This window comes from Notamacropus eugenii, chromosome 2 (genome assembly GCF_028372415.1).
Source record: "Notamacropus eugenii isolate mMacEug1 chromosome 2, mMacEug1.pri_v2, whole genome shotgun sequence".
NCBI classification, from domain to species: Eukaryota; Metazoa; Chordata; class Mammalia; order Diprotodontia; family Macropodidae; genus Notamacropus; species Notamacropus eugenii.
This window is the reverse complement of record NC_092873.1, coordinates 434236643-434254587: the sequence shown is the minus strand read 5'-3', so window position 1 is coordinate 434254587 and position 17945 is coordinate 434236643. Positions and strand designations below refer to the sequence as shown.

Genomic DNA, 17945 nt, shown 5'->3' with positions numbered 1-17945 from the left:
CTTTTCAGGTTTGTTTGTCTTTTTGAAGACTGGGTCTTCCTATCCCTCAACCAAGCTGGAACTGCCGTGGCCACTCAAGAGTCCCCCTCCCAGTATTGATCAACAGGGAATCTTTAATCTACTCCATTTTTCTGACTTGGGTAGTTTGGCTTTGGTCCTATTGCAGCCAGAATTTCTGGACTCAGGTGATTTACCAGCCTCAGTCTCTCCAAAGGGAGGTGAATGTGGTGCCTGTGGCACCACACCAAGCTACTAGTTGTTCTAGGTTTTTTATTGTTGTTGAGTCATTTCAATCACATCTGATTCTTTGTGAGCTCATTTGGAGTTTTCTTGGGAGAGATCGTAGAGTGGTTTGCCATTTCTTTCTCTAGCTCATTTTGCAGATAAGAAAACAGAGGCAAATAGGGTGAAATGATTTGCCCAGGGTCACACGGTAAGTGTCTGAGGCTAGATTTGAACTCAGGAAGCAGAGTTCCTGACTTTGGGCCTGGTACTCTCTCCACTCTGTCACCTAGTAGCCTGTAAGTAGCTTATTAGCCTTTGGATTTTAAGCATTTCTTTTGTGTGAGGGAGATAAATGGCTGCCCTATACCTGATCGAAGTTGTACCTTGAATACCTTTCTATTCCTTCTTGAAGGGACTTTAAACCTGTAATACCTCATACCTTAGCTTTAAGTCATTTTTCCCTGGGACTCAAAGGTGGGGGTGAAAGTATGAAAAAAGACCCCCACCTTTTTATTTAGAGACCAGGCTCCCCCAGGACAAAGCCTGGTAACTGCATAAACCTGGAATTGAGGGTGCCTTAGTGGGAGCAGGTGAGTACCCCTGACCTTCAGGGCCCAGCACAGTTCTGTTGTTACATATATGTTACCCTTGCTTGCATCTACCCTCAGAATGTAAGCTTCTTGAATACTTTGCTGATTTTTCTTCTCAGTATCCCAAGAACAGTCCTGTGTACATAAAGATACCCAAGAAATGCTTGTTGAATTAAATGGAAATTACCTGTAGGGAAGCATGGGGTGGTGGTAATAGGAAGGGTGCTAGATTAGCCTTTGGATTTTAAGCATTTCTTTTGTGTGGAGGAAATAAATAGCTGCCCTCTATGTGATCTAAGTTGTACCTTGGATACTTTCCCAGTCCCTTCTGAAGAGACCTTAGATCTGTGTCATACCTCAGCTTTAAGTGACACCCAGGAGAGACCTGGGTTAGAGATCTGCCTCTGATACCACGTGATGAGCAAACCATTCTCTGAATCTCCTCCTGTCTGTGTGACCTTGAGAAATTTAAATAACCTTTCTGAGCCTCAGTTTCCCTCACCTGCCTTATAGGGTTACTGCACAGAAACTGCTTTATAAACCTAAAAGCACTATAGAAATTTGAGTTTTTGTCTACAAATGGTGGCTGTAGTTTCTACTCCGAAGTTTTTCTATGTCTACACTAGAGGGCACCAGTGACTGGACATTCAGAAGCCTTTTCCGTGGGGATGGGATGGAAATGCTACAAATAGCCTGCAGGTGGCAGAGCTACCCTAGGATGCAGGTGGGGAGACAGCCCTGATTTAGGAACCAGCATGAGGAGGGGGCACCCCAAATCTCTGATCTTAAATGATGGGTCAGAACACTCAGTCTCTGAGTGACAAGGATGGGCCACGCCCTATACTGGGGCAGGCTATTTCTACGGTGCTGAAGGTGCTGTGTTCCGAGCTGGATTGGAGTCTCAGATACCTGGGTGACCCTGGAAGTCCCCTGGCACCTCGGGTCACAGTTTGCACCAAATGACCCCTGAGGTCCTGCCCCGATCTAAATCTACAGTCCCAGATGAGATGAGGCTGGACATTAGAAAGACTTCCTGATAAAGGATTGGGAGATTGGGGGCGTTTTCACTGAGGAGCACGGCGTCTCTTTCCTAGGAATGCCTAGGGGGAGGAGGCTCTTTTTGGTCTCTTGTTGGTTTCCCTTATCCCTGTGGTAGATGCCATCCTGCCCCACTCCCCATGCAATGGGACAAGAAAACATATGAATATAGACTTTAATCATTGTGCTGCTGATATTAACCAGAAGTGCAATTGACCCATCCAAGGTGTATTTGGATGGCACAGTGTCAACAGGAAACCCCTATCCCTGCCCCAGGGAATGGGTCCTGGGAGAACAGTGACATGAACACCAGGTCTCTGGGGAAGGGGCAGAAAGGGAGCTGGGGGAACAGGGAGGAGAAAAGCTGTGAGGAGCGCACATCCTGGGTTAAGTTTCAGCTCCTGCTCAAAACAACCCCAAAGGGAAACAAGCCATTCTGGGACAAGGTTTGAAAACTCCAGAGCCCTATCAGCTTAGCAGCATGCCCTTCCCTACTGGTTCAGCTGCTTCTGTGTCCAAATTCAGGTCTCTCCTGGAAGCTGGAATGCAGAGTGTTCAGTATTTGGCTGGTATTGAGAGGAGGGAAAGAACTCTGTTTTCTCCTCTTGTCTCCATCCCCAAACTGGGCCTCTGGAAGCCAGATTGTCCTTAGGATTCTAATTCACTAAGATCAGTGATAAAAGGATAGCATTTTAGTTTCTAATTTTCCTTTAGTTCAGGACTTCTTCCTGCCCAGTATAACAGGAGGTTGGAGGTCAGTACCAGTGGTGGGTAGGAAATCCCCTGCCATTCTATTCCGTGACCCTCTCTGGAGAACAGCCTTAACTCCATGAATATCTAGGGCCAAACTTTGACTCACAAGGAGCCCTCCAAACCTGAGGGAAATGAAGAGCTGAAGTCCAGACTGTGGAGCCAGGTTTGAATGTGCCTGATGGTGAGAGGGCGGGCGTGGTACCAGGCAGGAAGAGACAGAGGGACCAGAGGGAGAGGGCCAGCCACGCCAGGCTACAGGGCAAAGACCATCCAGGGCAAAAAACCATGCACCACAGCCGTGGAGAAGGCATGAAGAAGTTTTTTGGATTTGATTAAAGCCATTCAGACTACTGCAAGGATCCCTCATGCCCTTCCTCAATGTCAGCCAGAGACTGGTTGTAGATACAGTCTTAGACTTCAAACCTGTGTTTGGAGCGAATGGTGGTGCGGACATTGTCTGGGGCTGAAATGCCACATGCGCTAAATGACCCAAGGACAGACTCACTCAGCCTGATGTCCTTGATGCGAACAGCTTCTCTGAGTCATCTCTGGACCTGTCCAGGGAGGGACTCCTAGTCTCCAAGCTGATGCTCCACGCTCGGCTTAGGAAGGAGCTTGGGCTTGGAGACCTTACCTTTCCTACCTTACACTAACCTATCTCTAGTCTCTCCACCAGACCTGGATCCTGCTCCCCCTTTCCTCTTACCCTCCAGTGGGCAAGCATCCATCAAACATAGCTAGGTCAGCCATTCCAAAGGGAGCTAGCTTTCCACAGAGCCATTTCTTTTTTGATACTGATACGTTGGCTTCTAGGAAGTTGCTGATGTAGGTGAATTAGCAGGCAGAAGTGTTTCCTGTTTCTTTGCTCAGGATCTGGATATCCAGGGGCCCCATTTTCTTGGCAGTCTCACTATCACTTGATTGCAGCTCCAGTTGGAACCCTGGGAAGCATCCAGACTGTTGTACAAACCCCTTTCAAAAACTGGCCAGTATTCCCTCAACTGTGCTTATCATGATCCTACTGTGGCTGAGGGGACACGGGTGGTGGTGGTGGTGGTGGTGGTGGTGGTGAGGACAGGACTAGCCAAAGACCCAAGGCCCCCCACACAGGTGGTGAGTCAAGGGCAGGGGATGAGTTCCATCCCTGACCCTCAGTTAGCTGCCACTACCCAAACGGACCCAGGAATCACCAGCCTTAGTGTCAGCACTTTGAACAGTTTCAGCAGATCCAGCATCTACTCTGTGACTCTGGTTCCTGGCTTAATAAGTTCTGTAACCTGCCAGAGCTGATTTCCTCAGCCACTGCCAGTCCCAGCACTGTGGCTGGTGGAGATGCCTTCTCTGTCTCCTCTTTCCCCTGGGCCTGTCTGGCATGATCACCCCCCATCCCTACCTCAGTGGCATGCTGTAGCTTCCTCCCTCCCTTTCCCTGCGTGTTAGACAAAGTCTAGTCTTCATCTATCACTGGGTTAGGGCAGTCCCCCAAATTGTCGAGGGGAGGAATTCATTACTCCCCAGCAGTCACTGACCTCCAACAGCCTATTACATCAGGCTGTGAGGAGACATGGAACACTGTCTCCCTCTGTAATGATAGGACAGGTATAGGCAGGCATGGGAAGGGTCCGCCTACCTTTCAATAGCTGAGGGTCAGGGTGGGACTCCCCCAGCTTGAGAGCAGTTGGACATGTGTCCAGTGACTTTTCAGGGAGCATATTTTCATACTAATGGGAGTTAGGGCTAGGTGGGGGTGGGGGGAGTTTTGGCCCCTGGAGATTTGACCCACTTTTCACATACTGAAGGAGTTCTCTGTCGGCTCTGCTGAGGAACGGTGAATTTCTGAGGAGCCAAGTTCTTGAGGGAGGCGCTAGGACGGGGCTAGGAGTCTGAGACACACAGGGCTTCCACAGCATCGCTCAGTCCCTGATTGACGCCTCCCACTGCGAGGAGGCAGCCTTTGATGACAATGCTGGAACAGGCACAGCGGGGAGTAGGCATGGGCGGCAGGCTCTCCCATTTGTTCTTCCCTGGGTGGAAGGCCTCTGCTGTCTCCAGGACTGTGGGCTGGTTCCCTGAAAATGCAGATAAAAGGTATGGGTGCCTAAGTCTTTTAGAGCAGACCCCAGCTTAGTTTCACAACCTGTACCTCACCAACAATGGACCGACTCACTTCCTCATCCTTAGCTACAGAGGGCATTTGTGGCCAGTGTGCTGGCATGATGCAGTGGGTAAACATAAAACCCAGAGGCCTGAGTTCAAGCTTCACCTTGGCCACTACAGACTAGCTGTATGACCTCAGATAAGTTCGTATCAATTTCCTTCATTAAAATGAGAATAATAATGCTCATACTGCCCATCACCTGTGAACCTTCAAGCACTAAATGATGTAAATTATCAATAATAATCGATATTCACCCATGTCAAGCAGGTAAGTAGTTGTTGTGTGATACAGTGGATAGAGGAAAGGTGAAGGGAACAAGCATTTATTAAGCACCTACTATGTGCTAGGCAGGGGGCAACTAGGTGGCATAGTGGATAGAGTTCCAGGCTTGGAGTCAGGAAGACTCATCTTCTAGCTGTGTGACCCTGGGCAAGTCACTTAACTCTGTTTGCCTCAGTTTCCTCATCTGTAAAATAAGCTATTCCCTCTCTCCTCTCCTACCACACTCCAAAAGCAATCTCCCCAGTAGAATGGCTTGTCCTTGAGGATAGGAACTCTATCACCTAGTACAGTGCCTAGTACCTGGTAAGATTAAATGTCTACTGAAAAAATTAATTAATCCCACTTAAAGATATTCATTCTTTCCCTTTAAACATGGTTCCTATTTCTTAGTGTGAATAAATTTGACTGGGAGAGCTAGGTTCCTTTAGATCAGACTACTGCTAATTACACGACCCTGGGTGAACTGCTTCTTTCTCTGTCCTTATCCTTTCCTCTCCCCTCCCCTCCCTTCTCCTCCTCCCCTCCCCTCCCCTCCCCTCCCCTCCCCTCCCCTCCCCTCCCCTCCCCTCTCCTCCTCCCCTCCCCTACCCCCCTCCCCTCTCCTCCCTTCCCCTCCCCTCCCCTCTCCTCCCCTCCTCTCCTCCCCTCCCCTCTCCTCTCCTCTCCCCTTCCCTCTCCTCCTCTGCTCTCCTCTCTCCTCCTCTGCTCCCCTCTCCTCTCCTCTCCTCTCCTCTCCTCCCCTCCCCTCCCCTCCCCTCCCTTCCCCTCCCCTCTCCTCCTCTCCTCTCCTCTCCCTTCTCTCCTCTCCTCTCCCTTCTCTCCTCTCCTCTCCCTTCCCATCCTCTCCTCCCTCACACATATTCTCTCTCTGAAATAAGGAATTAGACAATTATCTCAAAGGTCCCTTCTGGCTTAAATCTTCTATGACTCTGTGATTCAAATATCATGAGAAAGCTAGGCACGAAGGAGGGAGCACTAAAATGGGAAGAAAGGAAGTAGAATGGTGGAAAGAACCATTCAGAGACAAACTTTTCCATAAACAGTTCATCTGACCTAACTTAGTGTGTACCAGGTTTCCTGGAATCAGTGCCCCATGATCCTGTGTGGCGAATCACCAGGCTCTTACCAGTAGTGTGCTGGTTAATGTTCAACAACTAGGTCTCCAGGAAAAAAACTGTGTGCACAAAACACTTTTAAGGTTAATCTGCTTTATTAATATTTCTCTATCACTTTCTTAAGTCCAGGCAATCGACACAAAACGAAATCAAAACCCTGATTTGCAGCATTTGTTGATTTACAGTGTATGAATGCTCACACAGAACACTTAGCAATCCACCTGGCCCAGACCCTAGGAGCTAGATCCAACACACACCGTCTCTATGACTCTATTTCCTCCTCTACGAAAGGGGCAGATTTAGCCCTCTGGTCCCTGGGAATTTCCTGTAGCTGCTGCTGCTGGATGAAGCGCTAACTAGAACTAGTCCTAGGATTTAGAATCAGAAGGGCCCTTAAGGAATCATCCAGTCCAGTCCTCTCATTTTAAAGATGAGAAAACTGAGCCCCAGAGAGAGGGGTAACTTGTCCAGTGCCACAGAAGTGGCAAATGTTTGTTCCATTTTCCACATTTGTTTTCCCAGTACTTGGCACAGTGCCTGGCTTGTAGCAGTCATTTACATGCCTGTAGATTTATTGCTGAGTAGTAGATCTGGATTTGAAGCAGAACCAACATCCTTTGCCTCTGAATCCAATGTTCTTTCTGCTAGAGTGGGTGCTTTGTGATCTTTGGGGAGGACAGTGATGATTGATTTCAGGGTGTTATCAACTTCTACCACTGGTCATTTAGTGTTACCCCAAACCCCATGGCACCAGCCCTGTCCCCCAGCACTGCCAGAGTGCTCTGACTCTTACCCAGGCCTCCAGCCACTATGACTCGCCCTTGTAAGCAGCCTGATACAAAGTCAGCCCTGCGCTTCTTTAGGAACGAAGACCGCTCGATCTTCATCCAGCCTCCTATAGGCCAAGAAAAGAGGAGAAAAGATGTTGACAACAACCATTTAATGCAACCTCTGGGCCAGGGTCTGATCTCTGAGATGGGAGCAAGTACACATGTATCTATTCACACTTTGCATTCATCAGCACTAAATGTATCCCTTAGGGTAGCTAGGCATTGGATTCATCCTCCTGAGTTCAAATCCGGCCTCAGATGCTTACTAGCTGTTTGACCCTGGCAAGTCACTTCTCTCTGTTTGCCTCAGTTTCCTCACTTGTAAAATGAGCTGGAGAAGGAAGTGGTAAACAATACTAATTTCTTTGAGAAGGAAACCCCACAAGGGCTCAAGAAAAGACAGACATTACTGAAACAACTCAACCACCACAACAAAATATATGTATCCCTTTCAGGTCAATAGAATTCACAGGATCAGAAGATCATAGGTGTAGAGTCAGCAGGGGCCATAATTATTTAGGCCAGCAGTTCTCAAACCTTTTTGGTCTCAAGACTCCTTTACAGTCTTAAAAAATGATTGAGGATCCCAAAGAGCTTCTGTTTGTGTGAGTTATATCTATCGATATTTACTGTATTAGAAATTAGAGCTAATAAAATTTTAAATATTTCATTAAATATTTATTTATTCATTAAAAATAACCACAATAGACCCATTACACATAAACATAAAAACGTGCTTATGAAAAATAAATGTTTTCCAAAATAAAAATAAAATTTAGCGAGGAGAGTGGCATTGCTTTTATGTATTTTTTTGCAAAACTCTTTTATGTTTGACTTAATAGAAAACAGCTGGATTCTCCTATTGGCTTCTGCATTTGATCTATTGTGATCTGTTGTTTTGGTTGAAGTATATGAAGAAAATCCCTCTTCACACAGATATGGAGAAGAGAGGAGGATTTTAATAGTCAAATAATGTCATGGCATATTATGAAAATAATTTTGATCTTGTGATCTGAAAGGATCATGGGGACTCCTAGGGGGTCTGTAGACCATGCTTTGAGAACCACCGATGTAGCCTAAGTTTCTCGTTTTACAAATGAGGAAATCGAGGCCCCCAGAGATAAGGTGACTTCCCCAGGCTTCAGAGGCAGTATATAAACCCAAATCTTCCTGATTCCAAGTGAAACACGATATCTGCTGTGGCCTGCTGCCCCATACTGTCTCACATTTTTTCCCTGCCCCCTCCTTCAGCCTCCATTGGAGTGAGTTGGAATTGAGTTTGAACTCATTTTACTCAGGTCCGTCCACATGACACTACACAAGGGCCTTGTCACAACCCTTGTCTGTAGGGGCTTCAACCCCACCCTTTCATGTCTAAGGAAGCTATCCCTGAGATTCCCCAAGCTTCGTCCCACTCTCTAGCTGCATGTCCATGGGTAAGGAACTTTACTTCTCTGAAACTCAGTTTTCTTGTCTGTAAAATGTAGAAATTGGATGAAATAGTCTCTAATGTCCCTTCTAGCTCTAATATTTTACAGTTCTATTCTATATTGTTACTTCTCCTTTCTCCACAAAGAGCCCTGACACCTTGGCCCTGACCTAGAAAATTGCTTCTTCTCCTTGGACTTCAGTTTCCTCATCTATAAAATGAGGAATTTGGATCAGTGGTAAATAAGATCCTTCCCCATTCTAAATCCCATGATCCTGTTAGTTCAAATTTCTGTCTAAAAGGCACTGTTTTTGTTTAGTCATTCAGTCATATCTGACTCTATGTGATCCCATGAACATTGTCTATGGGCTTTTCTTGGCAAAGATACTGGAGTGGTTTGCCACTTTTCCAACGTGCCCCATGTTACAGATGGGGTTGAGTGACTTGTCCAAGTTCACGAAGCTAGTATATGTCTGAGGCTGGATTTGAACTTCGATCTTCCTGACTGCAGACTCAGTGTTCTATTCACTGCATCACCTAACTGCCCTTTAAAGTGCTCTAGATCAATAGAGAATTTGGATTTTACCTCCGGCTTTGTCTCCAATTTGCCATGTGTTATTGATCATTTAAATCATGACACCTTAGTTCCTCAGTTTATCTATCTGTAAAATAGGAATATAGAACTCTAGCCCTGTCTACCTCATGCAGGTGCAGGTTTATTGTTAGGATGAAATGAGAAAACAGATGGAAATAATATTTGGGAAAAAAATCTCTTCTCTAGATAACAGGTATTTATATCTGGGGATGAACATGACTAGTCCTGAACAAGACATAATTATAACAACACCTTTATATGTGTGTATACATATATATTTCTTTCTTCATGACAGCCTTGCAAAGTAATTAATGTAATTATAATTATTTTATTTATAGTTCAGTCAATCAGACACTCAACAGGCAGTTGTTCAGTCCTTGCTATATTTGGGACATGGGGGTAGGCACAGTGGGATGCAAAATCAAAAAATAAACAGCCTTTACCCCTGTGGAGGTTCTGTTTGATTGGCAGTTGAGATAATTGAGGCTTAGGTAACTAGGTTAAGTAACTTGCTCAAAATAACTCAGCTAGTTAATGTCTGACAGCTAGGTGGTGCAGTGGGTAGAGCACAGGGCCTGGAGTCAGGCAGATTCATCCTCCTAAGTTCAAATCTGGCCGCAGACACTTACTGGGCAGGTGCGACCCTGGGCAGGTCCTTCACTTTGTTTGCCTAATTTCCTCATCTATAAAATGAGTTGGAGAAGGAAATAGAAAACCATTCCAATATCTTTGCCAAGAAAACCCCAAATGGGGTCATGAAGAGTCAGACATGACAGAAAAATGACTGAACAACAGAACTTAATGTCTGAGGCAAAATTAGAACTTGGGTCTTTTGACTCCAAGTCTGGTGCTGTACTCACCATACTGTGCCACCTTTCTGCACCCTCTGTCCTCAACTAGAACATAGTGGTTTCCTGGGCAAATACCATCTACTGCTGGTTCTGAGCCATCATTCCGAGCCAGCCTGATGGAGCTGGCTTAGCTGGTGGTTGAGGCTGGCAAGGGGGCATTAGTAGTGCCACATCAAACAGAGTGGCACACATCTCAGTCCTGGACCAAGTGTACAGAGCACTGAGCAGGAAGAGATCATTCCAGCTCCTGGCCTACCGAGTCAGGCCTCAGTTATGAGGCTCAAGGAGTTAAATGGCATCCTTGGCATGACAGGAGTGGATCCTGGCAAGTTCACATTCCATTTGGCATCATCAAATCATAGATTTAGAGCTCAAAAGGACTTTGTTGTTGTTGCTGAGTCACTTTTAGTTGTGTCTGACTCTTTGTGACCCCATCTGGGGTTTTCTTGGTAGAGATATTGGATTGGTTTGCCATTTTCTTCTCCAGCTCATTTTTTTACAGATGAGGAAACTGAGGCAAACAAGGTTAAGTAACTTGTCCAGGGTCACATAGCTAGTAAGCGTGTGAGGTCAGATTTGAATTCATTCTGGCACAGTAATCTATCTTTCCACTACAACACCTAACTACCTTACTAGATGTCCTCATCTACTCTAATCCCTTGGTTTTACAGATGAGGAAACTGAGGCCCAGTTAAGTGACTTGCATAACATCACAGTACAAGCCAGTGACAAAGCTAGGATTTGAACCCAGATATTTTAATACCAAATTTGGCATTTTCCATCACATTAGGCTGCTCCCCTTGTGGTAACTTGAGCTATCATGGGGGGGAAAAGCTGCATGGCTGAGAGATAGGAATTTTCTGTTGTTAAAATATGTTAAATCTATTAACAACTGACCCTGATTGTGTTTTCTTATGTTTTGTACCCTGGGTGGCTATGACCTCGGGCCTGGCTCTGCCTCTAAGCGGTAGTAAGCTCCCTCCTCAGCCAGGAGTGGCATTCATTCCTTCCGTTCATTTGATAGACACTTATCAAGTGCCTACTGTGTGCCAAGCATTGTGTTATCTTCTGGGAATATACCAATGAAAGATGACAGGGGAAAGATGCATACATGCATGAACAAATATAATTATAAATAAAAAATAATAACTAGGAGCAAAAGAGTCATCTGGGCAAATGGTCTAGGAGATAGATCTAGGAAAGGGGAATCAAAAAAAGCTTCATGGATGCTGAGTATTGAAGAAAGAGAAACATTTCCAGAGGCAAAGGTGAAAAGGGAATGTGTTCCAGGCCTGCATGAATGCACAAAGATATTCAAGGAGCAGACCAAGATCAGAAAATAGGGCATGAAATGTCTGGAGAAAGTGGATTGGAATCAGATTGTGAAAGACTTTAAATACTGGGCTCAGGGTTCTGTATGTTGCCCTATAGGAAATAGGAAGCCAGTGAAGGTTTAGGGGCAGGAAAGTAATGGTCAGATCTGTGCCTTAGGAAGAGGATTCTTGTAGCTATTTGAAGGAAGGTTTGGAGAGGGGAGAAACTGAAGGTGGAGGGAATTCGATCAAGAGATGAAGGGTGATGGCAAACTTTTGAAAAGTTCATTAAGGCCTCTGTAGGCAAAAGGTCAGATACAAGGTGCTGTGGCCCAGAAAGACACATTCAAAGCTTTCAGTGTCCTGGGAGTGAGAAGTTATAGTGATTCCCTACCCCTTTCTGCTTCCTTTTGTGTATGGTCTCTTCCAACTTCCTTGAAAGCAGAACTATCTTTCTTTTTTATTAATTGTATTAATTAGCACTTAGCATAACACCTGGCACATATTTGGTGCTTAATAAATGTTTATTGGATTGGTGATAGGAGGGTGAGTGGGGGTAGGGTTTGAAAGACTCACCCTGCTCCATGTCAAACACATCCATGGTCCTCATGAACTTGGGTTGTCGATAGAGGCGGCCCTGCCGAAGGCCCCCCAGGCTATACAGATAGCCATCCATGGGGACAAAACTGGAGAAGGCTCGTTTACACGGGATGCTGGGAAACTTGGTCCATGAACGAGTTTCAATGTCGAAGACCTCAAAGGCATTGACCGCATACTTGGATTGACGTCCCCCTAAAAACCAAGGTCAAAGGCCCTCTGAAAGGACTCCTTTCTGTCTCTCTATGCCATTCTCCCCTTATTCCCTCCCAGACCAAAGCAGTCTTTCTTGTACTTACCACCCCAGGAAGGGAGATTCCACCTGGGAAAGGTGGCCAGCAGCCCCCCTTTCTAGAGAGTGATCCCTACGCCTCTAAGGGTCAGGATGTTGTATCAGTGTTCCAAGTTTATTATAACTTTTCTGATGATTCCTCCTTTGTACTTTTTCTCCCTCCTGAGATGCGCTTTTCATTTCTAGCAACCCATATCCCTCCTTTTTCCTCAAATATCCTCCTCCCAGGAACCTAACTTGATCAATCCGTACTCAGTTTTGACTGCTCCTCTGCCTCATACCCCTTTAGAGCATAAATACTCAGTCAGTTCTAGGATCATAGAAATAACAGATGAGGAAACTGGGGCCTAGATTAGAAGAAGTTACCTTATCTAAGGTCACACAAGCTGCCTAAGTGGGAAAGTCAGGATTCATACCCTGGTTTTTAAGTTTCCAATCCAAGGCACCTTCTATATTGACCTTCCTGTGTATGCATTTGCAAGTTGCTCTGTAAGTTTTCAGTACTGTACTGTACATGTGCCTTGTCTTTATCTCTCACCAAATGTCACTTCCCTAAAGATAGGGACAGCAGTTTGTTGCATTTTTTCCTTGCTTATTTATTTATTTATTTTGCCTCACAAAGCTATGACCTTGGGCATTTTTTCTGTATACCACTTTCCTCTTCTGCAAGATAAAAATGATGAGATTATCTCTGAGGTCCTTTTCTAGTCTAATATTTATCAATTATCTGACAATGAGTTCTATGAGGGTAAGGGCAGTGAGTCCTCCTTCCTTTGGACCTCTCTGCCCTACTCCACCATGCCTGGAAGATGGTTCTGTACATTCCCCAAAGGGGAGAGATGATAAACTAACCCCCAGGAGGGAAAAAGGATGTACATGGATAGTGCACGTAGCCCAGCCTTACCTAACACATAGATCTTGGAACCTCGGAGAAAGGAAGTGGCAGCATATCTTGCAGTGGGCATGGGGGCTAATGATACCCACATATCCTTGAGCATGTCATAGTGCTGTAGGTGGTTGTGGGGGTGGAGATCCAGCCCCATTCCTCCTGCTGCATAGACTCTGTAATCTAAAGAGATAGAACACAGCCAGGGTCAGTATCCACTACCAGTCATAGCTGGAGCCCCATTTAACCCCTGAGTACCACATCTGGGACCTGACCTTAGAGGCCAGAAGCCTAAAGGGCTCCTTCCTGTCCAATGCCCTGCATACTTGGTACAGGACTCAGGTCTGTGCCACTCTAGTGGCATGATTCATGTCCCCCTGCCAGCCTCAGCCACCAGCTAAGCCAGTTCTGTCAAGCTCCCAGGGCACCTAGCCTGGGGTGAGTTTATGCTTTCCATACTCTGGCTTTTCCCCATCCCCAACCAAGGACAGCCAAAAGAAGAACCATAAAGCTCTCCTGTTGGGAACCAAATAGGAGAATGTATCCCTTTCTCTGATCAACTTCTGTACTCAACAGGGACCAGGACATAAGAAAAGGAAGAAAGAATGCTGTCTTCCCCATAACAGTCCAAATGAGGTATAAGAGGAGAGAATTTATGCAAAGATATTTTCTGGGGACAGAGCTTGACACACAGTAGGTGCTGAAAAAATATTTGTCCATTTCTACTTTCTGTCTCTTCATCAACTACTGCCTCTGTACTTTTGTACTGTACTACTCCCTGTGCCCAGAACACTCTTCCTCCTCACCTCTGCCTCTTGTTTCAAGACCCCACTAAAATCCCACCTTCTGCAGAGGACTTTTCTGTTCCCTCCAGCTACTAGAGTCTTCTCCATTAGGGTTACTTTCTACTTATGCTCTATGTATCTGGTATGTACTGAATTATTTACATGTTGTCTTCTTCATTAGAATATGAGCTCCTCCAAGGCAGTGACTGTTTTGTACCTTTCTTTGTATCCCCAAGGCTTAGCACAGTGCCTGGCACTCAGTAGGTGCTAAATAAATACTTGAGGATGGCTTGATAGACCATCTACAAAGGAAAAATGTTGAGGATGTGTGGAATCCTGTAGTAGAAGGTTACTGTTTTAGATAGTCAATTCTCAATTGATATCAGTATTTCTCTAATAGAAGGTTGGCATTCCCATTGGGTTCACAGGGAAGCTTCAAAAGGGAAGGAGTGGTAGGAGAAATAACTAGAGAGTTCCAAAGAGTTGTTTAGAGTGAGCTATGGTGTTTGGGCAGTGAGCTTCCGGATTCTCTCCAGATACCTGGACTCTCTCTGTTCAGCTTTTATGATGTGCTGTTATGCTGAGCAGGTCAGACTAGAATGACTGAGTGAGTGTGAAGCAGCTATTTCATGGCTGGGACCCCTGGGAGGTGGAGTCCAGGTTTTTGTACCCTTTATGTTGTGGTAGGAGGAGAACAAGGGGGCCTGGAGGATTATGGGAGCTTTCAAAAAAGTTGGAGGAGCAATCAACTGGGAAGCCACTGTCCTAAACCCAACTCAGAACCCTCTTCCCTTTCCCAGCCCTCCAACAAGGCTACCCCACTGGTTTCCTGCCCTCTTTCTAGTCCCTCTGTGCCCAATGGCACCCAAAGCCTGGTCTGGCTTGCCTTTTGTTGTGACAGAGATGCCCATGGCAGCCTCCCTTAGCACACTCCTCTTCTTCCACTTGCCCTCATCGATGTTGTACATCTCCACAATCTTCAGGGGCAGCTGATTGGTCCCCACACCCCCAATCACCATGATCCGTTTCCCCAGGGCAATGACAGCCACCCCAGCCCGGGCTGTGGGCATGGGGGGCAGGGAAGTCCACTGGTCAGCCTCCGGGGAGTAGACCTCAAAGCAGTCCATGGGGACCCCGTTGTCATCACAGCCTCCTATGGCATAGACCTGTCCTCCAGCCTCCACCAGGGATGAGTAGACCCGACGACTGGGCAGTGGGGCCAGGGTTTTCCAGTGGAAATCTTTGATGCTGGGCACCTCCATGGCAGTCACCGGTGACACTGTCCGGGCATCCATCCCCTCACCTCTGTGGAATAGTTACCCTGCCACCTCCTGAGAAGCAGCAGGGGCAGCTGCTCCAAGGGCAGGGAATAAGAAATCAGAGGCAAGAGATATGCTGACTAGTCTACAATCAATATCCCTCAGCCGCTTGCAGCATCCATCATTGGCTTTGGCTCCTGCCCACCCCCACAAGCCCCCATGCAGACACACACACACACACACACACACACACACACACACACACACACACACACACAAACACACACAGCAGCCGATTCTTTACCTTTCCTTATGGCTCCATCAATCCCGAGGCATCCACACCTGGCCCTAGGAGGACAATGGAGTGAAATCAAGGGCAGTCGGTTCAGTGAGTCTCCTCTTCTGAGCACACTCCCTCTCCCTTTTTCCAACTTTAATTAACAGGGCAAGAAGCTGAGAATGCTACACGGCTTGATCACACATCACATTGGGCTCCCCCTCCCCCTCCCCCCACCCGCCAGGTTATGTCAGATCCCCGCGTGGCTGTTGTTTAGGGGAGCAGCTTAAGGGGAAGGTGGGGGTGGGGTGGGATTCACAGAGGTTCTTTCAGCTCGCTGATCCACCTACACCCTTCCTGAGGAGGAAGGAGTTAAAAATCACTGGAGCCTGTGCTCTTTCTAACCCTCCCTCTGCAATTCAAGACATTCTCCACTCCCACCAACCCTCCCCCCAAACGCCTGCACACACACACACCACACACTCACTCACACACAGTGTCACTGTTGATCAGGGGAGGGAAGCAAAGACAGCCCATTAGAAGACACTGGAAATCATCCGCCTAGCATTGAGACTAAGGGAGAAGGTGATTTGTCCTTTCTCCATTCAGCATACTGCTGGTAGACATGCAGACGAGCTAAATAAATGAGCAGCCAGGATGAGAAAGATATACAGAGTAGGAGGGGACGGAGCCAGCTAAATACATGTCCCCACCCAGAGCTTCACACCTGTGCAGAAATCTACATGCATCCCCACTGCAGTCATCAGCCTCCATTATATAACCCAGGAGGGCTTCACCCACGGGAGGAGGGAAGGGGATCTTGGCTGGGCACACTGACCCTCCGTTACCTGAGTCAGATAAGACAACTGTAAAGTGCAGGATGGAGACAGTTATTTGAGTAGCCAAGGCCAATACCTCCTTGTTATACAAGGAAAGAAATTTTGGTGTGTGTGTGGGGAGGGCAGTAGGAAGAGGGGTGACCAAATTACCCAATTTGTTTATACAGACACAGAGTCATTTAATGCTCTTTCCACTTCATTTTGGGTGTTTAGGCAGAGGGAATGTGGGAGACTTCCTCACTTGCACCCACATATACTCTAATATAATCTACTCCTTAAAATACACATGCCGACAACCACCCCCACGCACCCACATACACATAATCCCCGACACACTGAAATAGAAATGTGCTTCCAGAGAGATAAACACATATTGGGGCATATACACAGATACATGGGATTATGATCTAGAGTTATGAGATATTAGAGGTCAGCTAGTTCAGAGGTATCAAACACGGAACCCATTTCTCTGGAGTGTGTCCAGGATTGGATTAAAATGTAATTGGGAAATGTTTAACAAAAAAAAATAAAAGTACAATGCAACATATATAACATTACATTTTAACATTAAGTCAATATGTGGCCCACAGGAATCATTATGTACATATTAGTGGCCCCCTTTCCATAGAACCATGCTAGTTAGTCACACAGCCACATACACAAGGTCCCAAGCCGCTAATTACAGTGCATACACTCATGTACTCTTCTCCCCAATACCCTCTTGATGGGAAGCCTGAGCAGAAGAAGCACATCAAATAATGTTAGGCTTAGATCATCAGAAAAATCAAAGGGCACATGGAGGCCATTTTTCCAAAGCTTTTCACACACAATTACCCCATTACAAAGCACCACCAGGCTGTGCAAAGGAACCACAAATGTGCCCAACATAAATGCATTACTTGGATTCCTCAGCATCCCTCATGTACATAGGGATGAGACAGAGCCTTTCTCTCGAAAAAAATATGGAAAACTTATAAAGTGGGTGTCATCCTTATTTTCTGACATCGGCATTGTAAGTTGGCTTTCTACTGAGCAGTCTAACCACCAATTTGGAAATGAGTAACAATGAGTAATGAGGTAAGTTACAATTCACAGTAGGCTCCCAATACATAAACATGGATCATAAACACAAAAGTCTTTTAATATGTAGGAATTCAGTGTGAGCCCAAGAGTTGAAAGAATTCTTCATTTTTTGCGATCTTGGTATAGAAAAGTTCATTTTTAGATTTCTTCCTCCTCCACATGCTTGTAAAGATAGTAACTGAAAATTCACATAGGAGGAAATTACCCCTTACTCATGTTATTAAATGAGAATGAATGCAAATTTCAAATTACTGGGATCTGAATCAATGAGTTTTCAGGACAAATTCCCCAGTTTTATCAGCTTATTCAAGGGTCAGTCTACTGAGAGGCAGTAGGATTAAAATCTTCCTCAGCAAGTTAACAAGTACCTGCTATGGGCCAGGCACTGTTCTAAGCACTGGGGATACAAAAAAAAAAAAAAAAAAGGTAAAAACACAGTGCCTACCATCAAGGAGCTCACAGTCCAATGAGGGAGACATAACCAGCTATATAAATAAGAGATGTGTAGGGTAAACCAGAGGGAAGGGACTAGCAGTGAGGCAGACTGAGAAAGGCATTTTGCAGATAGTGGGATTTTGGCTGAGAGTTTAAAGAAGCCGGGAGGGAGAGGTGAGGAGGGAGAACGTGGAAGACAGCGAAAATGCAGTGTCATGTACAAGAAACAAGGACACTCGAGTGTCAGACTGGGTCATATGGCACATGCAAGGCAGCAAGGAAACTGGAAGGGACCAAGTTGAAAAGGGCTTTA

At 46.0% G+C, this 17945-nt stretch overlaps 1 protein-coding gene across 1 annotated transcript in view; it reads right to left on the bottom strand.

Moving 5' to 3' along the window:
- Positions 1 to 2014: 2014 nt before the first annotated feature.
- KLHDC8A (kelch domain containing 8A) overlaps positions 2015 to 17945 on the bottom strand; it is a 28082-nt gene continuing 12151 nt past the window's right edge. Inside the window, exons 2-7 of the mRNA XM_072648054.1 lie at positions 15303 to 15346; positions 14626 to 15090; positions 12973 to 13137; positions 11756 to 11971; positions 6955 to 7056; positions 2015 to 4675 (exon numbers count right to left, since the gene is read on the bottom strand). Coding sequence (XP_072504155.1) covers positions 4482 to 4675; positions 6955 to 7056; positions 11756 to 11971; positions 12973 to 13137; positions 14626 to 15034 — 1086 coding nt within the window. The 5' untranslated portion in view covers positions 15035 to 15090; positions 15303 to 15346 and the 3' untranslated portion in view covers positions 2015 to 4481. The remainder of the gene's footprint in view (positions 4676 to 6954; positions 7057 to 11755; positions 11972 to 12972; positions 13138 to 14625; positions 15091 to 15302; positions 15347 to 17945) is intronic.